The sequence below is a fragment of the Camarhynchus parvulus genome, chromosome 1A (genome assembly GCF_901933205.1).
Source record: "Camarhynchus parvulus chromosome 1A, STF_HiC, whole genome shotgun sequence".
NCBI lineage: Eukaryota > Metazoa > Chordata > Aves > Passeriformes > Thraupidae > Camarhynchus > Camarhynchus parvulus.
In genome coordinates, this window is record NC_044586.1 from 40,841,868 (window position 1) to 40,854,272 (window position 12,405).

General features: G+C 39.5%; 1 protein-coding gene across 1 annotated transcript in view; it reads right to left on the reverse strand.

Annotated features, from left to right (window-relative positions):
- Nucleotides 1-12,405, reverse strand: part of ANO6 (anoctamin 6) — a 70,596-nt gene that overhangs the window by 39,610 nt on the left and 18,581 nt on the right. The window contains exon 2 of the mRNA XM_030959840.1: nt 4,577-4,653. Within this exon, the coding sequence (XP_030815700.1) occupies nt 4,577-4,653 (77 nt within the window). The remainder of the gene's footprint in view (nt 1-4,576; nt 4,654-12,405) is intronic.

A 12,405-nucleotide genomic window follows, 5' to 3' on the forward strand; every position in this document is an offset into this window, starting at 1 on the left:
CTGTGCTTCAGTTTGGAGCAGGTCAGATCAGGTGAGCATCACAGGCTCTTCACTCCAGGGAACAAGGTCTGAGGAGCCTGTGGCAACCAAAAGCCCAGAAATGTGTGTAAGGCAGACATCACCTCCTCAGCACCAAAGCCTTCTCCACAGCCCCACTGCCGGGCCCTCACTGCCAGCAATGCACACCAGGTGCTGGGTGTGGGATCCTGCTGCAGCTGGGAGGTGCTGCACTGCTGCGGCCACATTGAAGGAGTGGTCATAAGCAGTGCCATGCCATCAGTGCCAAGAGTGCTCTGCCATGCTCTCCCCTTCCCTTACACACCTGATCTTCCTGCTCCCTGAGTATGTCTCCCTGTGGCCACCTCGGCAGAGGAATAAGGAACTTCATGCCCTCTGGTAATCCAGCACAAGCCATCACCAGCCAACAGGCCTGGCTCTCCCAGACCCTGGGACACAGTAGCACTTGGAAAAGGGCAAGTGGGACAGGAAGACAAGTTTGGCCCAGCACAGAAGGCTGAAGGAGCGATTTTGGCTACAAAAGCCCACACCATGGAAGGTCTCCTCAGCCCCTTGACTCAGAGTTCACCAGGAGGGAGATTTCTGCATGCCCTCCTCAGGTGTAACCAGGCTGGCTGGCGTCTAAGGGAGCTGCCGTGTGTCACTCAGAGCTGCTCCTGTAGCCATGGCTACACACGATGCCTGCAGTACTTTAAAGGAGGACGTGCAGGCGGAAAGCTCCTTTCAGCAGCAGCTGTGTTGCAGGGAGGAAAAATGGTTGCACTTCCAAGAAACCTGCCTCACTTTTCCAGGCTTCTCTAGACAAGATATAGTTAAATATTCAGTGAGGATAATGGTGGGATGGGCAGCACAGAGACAAGCATGAAGAAAAATATGTGCACAGGAATTGCAGCTATTTATTGTTTACTAATACCCTGAACAAGCACAGTATTGTGAGCTGGATTTTTTAAATAACAAGAGATTCTGCAGGAATGATTTCTCTAACTGGAAAGATGATAGAAGTGCTTTATTTTGCCTGCAAGAGCCTTTGGTGTGACTGTCAATAGCGCCAAATGTAATCATTACTGCAGGGATAAACTACTTGTCTGCAACCTCACATAATATTCAGATATGCTTCAAAATAGCATCCTGCAGCATGCCAGTGAATAAATCAGTACTGGGAAAGAGGAGAGCAGAGCAGAGCCTGTGTAACATTGCCTCTGCTGATAGGCACCTGCAAAAAACCCTCCCACGGGCACAGAGACAGGCACATGGGGGATCTGCAGGTTACACTTCAGTTGAGGGCTTTATGAAGGGGAAAATTTCAGACTGACTAATTAGGAGCACAGTTATTTCTCTCTGTCTGCTGCAGGAAACTTGAAAACAAGTAAATAAAAAGAAAACAAACTATATTACCGGGGTATCAGGAAACATAATTATTTGTAAATGACTTTGAGATCATCTGAAGAAAATGTTACAGAAATACAAAGTTCTTACTATCACAGCCATATAAAAAGATTTTTATTGCTTCAGGTTCTGAGCAACCTATAGAGACAGCTTTCTCCATTAAGACCAACACAAGCATTTTTTTCTGGATTACATTGATATATATAATATATAAGATAGTATTGGAAGATGTAAGTTTATTTGCATATTGCATAATAATGTTGGTCTGTCTCTGGAGGACCATAAAACTGCTGTGCCTTTAACACTTTCCTTTATTATTCATATTTTTTAATAAACAACAGAGGACTGTTTTCATTCTCTTTTTAGCAATAATGTGAATATTAGCAAGCACTTCATCAGAAGAAGGTTTTTTTTTCATTTCTTTCACACGCAAAGGAATTTCAGCTATGTAACAAATTGAAATAAACTGAAACTAAAGAAAAGTAGAAAAAATATGGGGTGTCAGTACAGTCATGCGTTTCTGTCAGCAGAAAGCAGCTGGTAACTGGCCAGGCATTGGGATGCCTTGTCCCCTGAGCTAAGTTTGGACCAGACACCCACTTGACTTCCTGTCTGAGCGTCAGGTTGCTGCTGGCTGCAGGAGGAATTCCAGTCACTCCTGATTAGAGAGAGACCAAATGGCCTTGCTTTTAAAGAAAATGAAGAAAGTACTCACTGAGAACCTGCTTTTCAGCAACTCCCATCTTTCATGGGATGCAAGAGCTGGAAAATTCACTCTTTTGAACTTCCCAGAAGCCTTCTTGCAAAAGAAATTGTATGTGAGGGGCAGCAGTAATAGAAAATTTGAAGAAGTTAACCTTCTCCCTGCAGATATTCACTCTCAAATTATTGTTATGTGCTAATTCAAATTATCTACCTACAAACCAGATAAGCTGCAAAACGAAACACTTCAAGGAAAAGGCTTGAATTAATGTTTTCTGTGCAGTTTTGTCTTCCTTGTACATGTTGTTTATGATACATTATTAAACTGTAGCATGACACGCTATATTTCTATGCTCCTTGTAGTAGCTATGGAATACTCTTTATTACCATCTTCATTTAATGTCTGGTGGGTTTTTTTGGTGGTTTTTTTTTTGTTTGTTTGTTTGTTTGTTTGGTTGGTTGGTTGGTTGGTTTTGTTTTATTGGGTTTTTTTTTTTTTGTTTTGTTTTTTTGGTTACACCTCATTTAAATAGCTCAAATGCTTAAAATAGGGACTTCCTTCTGACTATGCTTTGGGTATTCTCCTCATAGAATCTCAGTGTTTTGCAAATGTTGTGAAATTTAATTTTAAAAGATCCTCCAGGACAGAAAGCAACAGTATATCTCTCATTTTAATGGTCATGAGGCATCTAAACATCTATGCCAAAACCTGTTCACTGTCTCCTAAATTTGGAGTTACAGCTTTATACAGCAGGACAGTGACATTTTTCCAGTGAGCTCAGCAATTCTCTCTCTTCAAAGAGCAATACACTCAATTCCAGGTCCACATGTCACTCTCTTGCAAATGCAAACAGGACCATGGATATTCTCCTTTGGCACTCAGCAAAAAAAAATCTGGCTGCAACTCCACAAGTCTTGGACAGAAATCCTTTAGCAGAGGTTGTCCAATTATCCAGGACTAAACTCAGTTTTTCTAGTGGTAAGAGCATTTCATTCCTTCACTGCAATTTCCTGCCACATTTAAAGCTTCATGAAGTACCACGAACAATATCCTCACAGATTTTTGGCTTTTTGGAGATAATTGTCCTATTCATGTGCCAAATGAGGCAGGGGTCCCGTGGCAAACTCAGCTTATGAAACTGTAATTAGAGAAAGCACCATAAGAAGAACAGGACTGTTTCTATTAGCCAATAGTTTACTTAGTTTTGGCTCCTCAGAAGAACTTGCAGAATCAAATCAAATTTCCAGAATACTTCTGGCATGATCTAAGTTTAGACAAAAGGCACAGTACTTTCCTTCTATTCAACTGTTTCAGATCAGGCTTCCTCTTCAATCTCTGTTTCTAGCTACAATTAGCTAGAAACAATATGCAATAATGCATTTAGCAGAGGTTCAGCAGCTGTCTATTTTATCTTTCTGTCTCCTCCAACATACTTAAACTATCTAGATCAACAATGAGGACTTGGGACAGAAGGAGCAGTGCAGAAATGCTGCTAAAACTGAGAAGAAACTACAATTGCTGGTAAACATGAGTAACCAAAAATAAAAATCAATTTTGACCATCAATTTTCAGTAGAAATAAAAATAAATTCTACCAAGACTGTTCAGAGGAGACTGTTCTAACCACAAGGTATATGACATTCCAGCTGTTTTGATGCTATTTCACTTCATAAAAATGCATTAAAAAATCAATGAACCACAAGGAGACTCTAAGAAGGATTTTTATAACATCAAAGTTTAGGCACTCAATTGAGAAATGGAAGCTCTTGATTGCACCTCATGCTTCAAAAATGCTTAAACAGCTTCAAATGAACACCTTGCTGCAAAACATCAGGTCAGGGGAGGTGAGGATGTCCACCTCCCAGAAGGAAACTCATTTCCAGTGGTTGGATATTGGTTTCCTAAGAGATCTGAGGCAGGGGTTCTTGAGCTAGAGCCAGCAGCCTGTTAGCTGCAGAAAATCTTAGGTGAGCTGGGAACCTGGAACTTTGGACAAAGGGAAAGGACACCTCTAGGTCTTTCTTTTTCTTGTCAGTTCAGTCTCTGGAGTAAGGAATTTCTTGGTGTCTCCAAGCTTTCTTAGAGCTTTCTTGGGTATGTGTGCTTATATGTAGGGTGTGTTCAGAACTACTTATTCTTGTATACATACACAGAAATCCTATGCATTTGTGAACAAAATTACATAGAGAGAGGAGGTGTATGTGTATATATCAGTTTATAGTGAATTTATATGGGTCACTAATAACTGAGTCCAGTGCCTGTGACAACCTGTGCTTTCAGATCTGAGCAAATTATTTCAGGTACCTTTAGGGAAATGGGGATTACAGCACCTCAGATTTAATCACAAAGATCAACTGCCTGTGATGCAAGTGCAAAGGAATGCTAGTTTTCTGGAACAGCTACTGGACTACTGGATACCTACAAGAGAGAATTTCACAGGTATTCACAGTTAAAGTAAACAGGTACCCACCCATTCAGGTGTATGAAGATTTTGCTGGTCCGGCACAGTTCCATAAGTGGGCATAATCACCTGGTTCAGTTCCAAGACTAAAATTAAACATAAAAAATGAAAATATGTTAGCATTTTTTTGTGGTATGGTTTTTTATGGGTTTATAGTTTTAATTTTTTTTTTTATTAATGCTTTGTAGAGAAGCCAGTCTACTGCACTTATTTAGTGTTTCAGAAATGGAACAATTGTGTGTCACACTTCAGTTACAATCAGCAGGTGACAAGGAAGTGAAACACCAGGATGACTAGGCAATGCTAGGAGAACATTTTGGCAGTGATGCATCCCTACAGTGATGCAAACAGCATCCCTTTGCTAGCATTTTACTAGTTATTTAGTGTTTCAGAAACTCCAGGGACATTGTAGCAGAAGTTTACTTTTAAATGAATAAAGGCACCAGCAGTGGCTCCAGCTGTGCCAATAACCCTAGCTCATGCTGGCTGTACCTGTCAGGCAAGAACAAATAACAGTAGCAAAGAATTCTTCACAAGGCTTGGAATGGGTGCTATACAGGTGTGATGCTGTAACATTCTGTAACACACTGTAACTCAGTGACACGCAACCTAAAAACACACCTACAACTTCAGTGGGTATTGATACCTCAGCTGCTCCTCACCTGTTCCATCAATACCTGTTAAAAACGAACAACCTGGAAACTGAATTGGTTTCCTGAAAATACAACACGAACTAAAAATGGCTTTGTCAAATATGCTACTGCATGAAGCCTTTATCAAGCACACTGGGAATACTGGCTACCAAATCAAGCCCCGGATAACACAAAAATTCATCCTAATAAAGCTACTGGAAATAAGGTACAGAAGCTCTACAATTGCTGCAAGGTATTTGCAAGGTTTTGTTTCTTCCCAACTATTTTTGTTTCTTAAGGAGAAGTCAGATAACATCCTGAGGCTGAAGATAACATCAAGTAGCTGAAGGGAGTAGGCTGCTTCCTGCCTATGCGTGGCAGGCAGATGGATCCCATCTGTTATTTTTAGATCCTTAAATCTGAGACATATCTTAGTTAAGTCTGTCCTGCACTGAGGAAGGGCCATGGATAATACAGGTACTTAAATGCCAGTGTTGTCTGGAAAGGACAGCCTCAACCTACAAAAAAATACTATAATACTAAAAGAAGATCTCCAAACTCTAAAATAATTAGCCTCTAGTACTTTTAGAATAGCTCAGCACTCATAGATACAAAGCCAGGAAAAACACAACTGATATGCCTGGTTATGTTTTGGTTTAGCTTAGCTTTTTTTTGTTTGATTTTGGTTTTTTTTGGCTTAAAACCTTCATTGCTAAATGGCTACATTTTCAAGACATTTTAAGAGGCTTTTCTTTTTCACTGATGATGCTCATTTATACCAGCTGAAGATATGTCAAAACTTAGAAAAATAGCACAACAAGATTACAAATCAACAGAACTCTCTCATGGCCTCCAAGCAAAAAATTCTTTTTTAAATACCCTTTCATGGAGTTTGGTAGGGACTTAGTTCCAGGTGGTGTTGTCAGTTTCCAGATCTCTGCTCTGGTGACAGTAAATGCTCCAGGGAGAAGACAAAAGCAAGTCAATGAATCTTTTCTGAAATATTAGAGACATAACTCAAAGGTCTGCCCAGTTGAATAACCAAGGTCTGTGAGCTCTCAACAACATTAAAATGTTCAGAAACATTCCCTGAATTTAAAAAAAAAGATGGAAAATGTGGACTAGTGCAGCATTCAAACATCACATGGTGAGACAGTAACATTCAGACTCAGAAAACACAAGCACCTCTCAGCAGCTACTGAAAAATTGCTGAACATGTGCATCATTAGGGTTCAATGGATTCAGCTTAGACTGGGGTGAGAAGGGAAATATATATTCTCAATGTCAGTGTAATGGACATCTCCCAACATTTCCTTCATTCTTTATTCTCTGTGTGGACACAAAGATATCCAGACAAAGTATTTCTGAAAACCCACAGAAGAAGGAATGCTTCTGCCCACATGTAATGGAGGGAAGTAGAAATATAAGCATATTGTTTTGAAATATAAACAGTTGCTCTGAAACTGTGTGTGCCATTACACAAAACATGCAGGTGTGGACACAGACATGAAGAATCCCAGCCACTGAACTGCAGAATCTGGAGTTAAAGTTGCCTTTTTGCTAAGTAACCACACCCCCATCACTGGTCCTGTCTAGAAAACCCTTCAGACAGAACTGAAGCTGGAAACATGGCATTCACAGGAAGAATTCCAATTCTCCCAAATCCTGATGGATCTGGGGCTGGTCAGAAATATCCTTGTGAAATTTGTGAGTACAGTTTGCCTCTGCATCAGGGTCTCTGTCCAGAATACCTTCCTCCTGCTATGCTGAATGTCATGGAAACTTTAGAATTGGGTCTATATTTAACATCTTAACACATTTGTACTTGAAATAATGCTCAAGAGAGTCCCTGGGTCATTGTCCCTAAGGAAGAACTTAAGTAAAAGGGGCCTGCCACTCTCACCTCTCATGAGACAATAGCCAAGAACTTCTCTCAAGTTAATTACAGCTTAACGTTCATGTGAATCCAAAATTACAAAGCCTTGACACTACTTGAATGGGTACTTAGATAAGATTTGTTTTGACAGTGGTTTGCAAGGGCAGCTGTGCCAATTTGTGCAGTTTTTATCTGGAAGAGACCATTCTAGCCTCTCAGAAATACAAAAACAATACTGCAAAACTCAGCTTTGCCAGAAAAAGGTGCACCCACTCAAAGTGCTTTTTATACTCCCAAAATCACTTAATTTATTTCTCCTACCTCCCCTCCAGCATTACAGTAAAGTCAATTTTAAGTATGGAAGGAAAAAAACCCTACAGCATAAAAGTTTGGTGCTAGACACTAAGAAAAACTTCCTAACAGCAAGAACAGTAGAAGAGAGTGCCTGGGAAGGCAGGTGAGGTCATGTGAGGTCTTTAACACCAGAGATTATTTAGTACAGATGAATTAAATATGCTGGAACTATTTTGGCCATGTTGAATCTGGCATCACCTTTACAAGGTTGTCCTAGAGGAGCTTTCGAGGTCCTTCCCCAAATCCAGCTTCCTCTAAGTCTGGTCCTAGTGTTTTCGTAGTTATGTCTAAGGGCCGCTGTGCCGAGATTTTATGTTAAAATAATAGTTCTTCTTAGTCATTTCTTCTTCAGAAATGTTATCACTCCTGTTAATATTTGAGTTACAGTACATCAAGGCTAGATGTTTGTGTTCTATCACCCAGCCAATTAAAGCAAAGGAGGTTCAAGGGAACAAGGAAATCTACTGGCTTTGTGCCAGCATACTCTGATTTTAATTGACAGACACATCAAATTCTGTCTCCAAGCAATCCAACAACATATGCTTTTGTCAGAACACTTAACCTTATTTCTTTCTATTGTAGTCACAGTTCTGAGTGTCTGCTCAATGATACCAGTTGGTCTTTGATCTAGTCCTCTCAAAAGATGTTGTTGTAAAAATTCTAAGTACTGAAAATGCGCAAACTACTTTACAAGAACATCTTGGTGGTATTTGAGCTGCCAATATGTCAGTGGTATTTCCAGCTGCCTGGAGATTGTTCTTCAGTGCAGGACACTGAAGTGAGCTGTCAACACCTCACACCTTCCCTCAAATATGCCTGTGCAGCAGTACTAAGTAGTCCACGTTAATCCCACACTACTTTTTTATAACCTATGTGTATCCCATTCTTTTGGCCAGGCCATGGGAGATGAATCCTGCTGTTTATTCTACCAGTGATTTTTTAAATTAATTTTCTCTACAGCTTTGCTTTTTCACAGGTGAGCCAGAATTTCTGACTGGATTGAATAAAGACACAAAAAATTCCTTGATAGCCAACACAAAATTTCCAGTTCTTTCATTAGTTAATTGTTATTGACAGTGGATGGTCTTGTAAGATCAGTGATTTCTCATTGCATAATTCAAATTTAAAGGTTTTAATGAACATTTCTACTAGCAATCTCTACCTATTGCTATAGGTGAGACGCTATGGCCTACTGATAATCATGGAAGCTGATCTTCCTTTGTAAGAACTATAAAGAAGAATTAAATATAAAGAAACAAACCTTTCCTTGGGGTCTGAATAGCAAAATAATAGAAGCTGTCCAAAGCACATGCAATAGGGATGAAAGGATTTTTTGCATCTGTAAATTTAAGAGGATTGAGAACGAAAAAAAAGCAATATCCAGAATTGAAAAAAGATGCTGTCCAAAAAAAATTAATGACAAGAAAACCACAAAAATGTTGGATAAGCTGATGTTTGAAAAGACCACTGGGCTTGGCTTTGTAACAAGGGCATTGTCAAACATGCCTGAAGATGCCAATCTTTTTGTGACAAAGAAATTCTGTGTATTTGTTATCACTGATTTCCTCTCAAATGAAAACAGTCAGAGGTGAAAAAGAGCTGCAGCACGCTTTTGGCTTGTAAATAACCTGCCTTAACCCAAATTAGTAGGCACCAAATTATTCTGAGAAGTCAAGAAGATTTTACAACACTAAACTCATAGTACCTGGTGTCTAACAAGCCTGTGAGACATTGTAAAGGACAAGACCTCAGCCCTGGCACTGAACATGGTACCTCATGAGCAACCAAGCATGCAAAGCCAGGAAGTGACACCTGGAATTCCCCAGGCTTTGCTGCTTTGCTTTGGAGATCACATCACCTCTCACTTCCCACAGAGTTTTGCGAGACTGCTGACAGTCTCTCACAGAATTTTTAAACAAAGTCCCAAATCCTCTTCTTACAGGGAGAAAAATAAGTTAAGAGAATACTGTGCTCTCCTAAGTACAAACCCGATGTGCTCAAGAACATCTTCTCAGCCCCTCAGTGGGACTTGTCTGCAGCATGGAGTTCCTGCTCCCCAGAGTGAGAAGTTTACAGTGTGGTTGTAGAAAATGAGATCTTGCAAAGCCAGACCACAGTGCTGGGGCACAGCAACTGGTCTGCAGTACCTGGCTGCACGCACAGAGCAGCAGGTGGGAATGCAGCAGGGTAGGAATGGGCAGCAGGTGTTTGCTGAAGGAGAACTGAGTAGATGATATTTCAAACCCTCATTCAAGCTTCCTCACAGCCCTGTCCTCACACAGCCATGCCTGAGGCAACAACATTCACTGTGAACATTATGTACACAATTAGACACGCTCAGGCCTCAAATAGATTGCAAAGAAAATCAGTATAATAACAAAATACATCACTGACTGGAAAATATCAGGAAATATTTACATGCAATTTTTATCTGAATTGACACATTTCCTGATACATTTGACAGCACTGTCACTACATTAGAAAAGGGAAAAAAAGGTGATTAGTGAAGTCTATGTGTTCTAATGAAAATCAAATGAAAAGATCATATGTTTGCCACAGTGAGGCTCAAATAACTGGATGGAGTCAGATTGCTCCCATCTGCTGGGATAAACAAGCAGATCCAAAGACCGTGGTCTCTGCCCAGATGCTGATTTTTCCTGACTAGTGGTTCTCTGAGCTATGATATTTCCTCCATGCACATATGAGAGCAGACATTATAAAAGTATCAATGGTTTCCCCCCATCCCACAAAATACTATTGGCTTGCATTTAGTAGCATTCATTCTGCTAAGTTCTGTGATTAGAATATGTTTAAATTAGTTTCATTTCATAGCTGAAATGAAGATAGTTGAAGAATGATTTGATAATTTCTTAGAAAGAAATTATTCAACAACAAATTGACAATCATGCTACTAAACCCCACATTCTTCACTTTCAGAAAAATCATGTATTTGAAGAGAAATTGAATTATTTTTATATCAAACTATGCTTTATAACTTATCATTTAGAGTTAATAAGAGATCTACACAGCTGCCTTCCATGTGAAAGTCTTGTTCACTTAGGGTCACCTGCAGCCTTTCAGCACATGAGAAACATGGTGACAATTAGTAATGTTAAAATGTAGTAATGCCAAAATGACTTTCCAGCTGTCAATAAATTACATACTTTGTGCACTCATATAGAGCAGATCTGCAGGTATCATCAACCCAAAAACCTAATCTATGCCACATAATAAGGAAAACATTGATTTCAGAAGCCTGAGGAAACCTAATAATGAAGCTATAGATGCTGCTGGAGCACAAAGGAAGTGAAATGGCTCTCTTGGAAGATGATTCTTTCTTGTTTGAAAGACTATTCTTTCCATTAAGTTTTCTTTCACAGCTGTGCAAACAAAGGATGGGAACATGTGGAATGACTTTAAAAAATAAACGCTCTTTCATGGCTAACCCTAAACAGGAAAACATTCAGTTGCCTGTGTAATAGAGGGCATTGCAAGCCTGAGTTGCTGTAGCTCACCAAAAATAATAAAGTAAATAGCAGGCAGTTATAAAACCAAGAAATTTCACTTTGTGGAAATGATTCTGCCTATAGCTGTGCCTAAATATTTAAGAGGCACTGAATTGAAATGCTTAGGGGGCTCAGTAATTGTAAAACAGTTCTTATGTGTTCAGAACTCAAAGAGGGCCAATTGCCCAAAACCTGTGGCAAAAATCCTAAAACATTTCAGTGAGACCTGGACTAGCCCCAACCTCAGTTTCAGAAACAAAACACTGGGCTAATGATGTTTTAGTTACAATTCTGTGATTTCAGAGTAATCTGCTGAAAAGCCAATGTTGGCTCCTGTTTCTCACTGCTGCAGGGCACGCCAGAACCAACCTGGCTTCATCCAGTACCCACGTCCAACTCCAGCTGACTGTAAATCACTGCAGAAATTCAGCTGCTAATTACAATGTTCCACATGGTTTTTCTCAAGCTAAACAGTTTACCCACGTTCAGTTGAAATGGCTGTCAAAAAGAATTATTTTGGCTCTCATCTGTCAATAGGCAATTTAAAGATAAACAGCCTTTGGTTTTAGAATGTATTAGCACGTCTACCTGCTATAATTTTAAACAATATTTGATATGCTTTTCAGTTGTAAACTGTTTGTATGCATGCATGGCAAACACATGGCTTGCTTTGTCAAAGTATAAAGTAATGGAATACAGTGATTAAGTCAGTAGGCATCAGATTGATAGACTTTTCAGGCATTAATCTCAAGTTGGACTATGGGCTTGAATAATTTTCTCTTCTCCACATATACCTCTTTATAACTGAGTAAGTAACTTAAGTATATTAATATGATGCAACAAACAAGCCTTCTTAAATTTTTCAGTTAAGGGCTGCTTTGGTTTAATTATATATGGACTCAGATAGAAAACTACTGTAATGTTGATGCCAAATGAGCCTGTTTCATGATTGATTCTGTCATGCTCCTACAAACTGAGGCATACTTACATGCAAATGTATTTCATTTCTTTCATTTTTAACAATGATGAAAACATTATAATTCCTACTGTCAAAAATTTAAGTTCTTAGTTGCTAGAGCTGAGGAAAAGAATGACCTCAGTCACATTAAGAACATAAGGCATAAGGGATCAGCTGGGTTACTGAATTCAGCACCAGCCTACAGACAACTTTGACTTTTAGCTCTGTTAGAAAGTTCTGAGAGAAAAATATCTTTACTTGGAATAATCTGTTTTAGCCTGAAAAAAGGATCAAGAAGAACTGGCTGCATTTTTCTTCCTGTTGCAGTAAATAAAATCCAGGTTGCAAAGGGTGAGATAGACAAATTTTAAGAACTCAAAGGGCATTAGGACAGACTTGCAGAACACAGTAGGCATTTAAAGTTACAGATAAATTCTTGCTGATGTATTCTAAAATGCCCAAGCAGACTGAGAGTTTTTAAGCCAAATTGTATCAACCATAGCATATGGCCC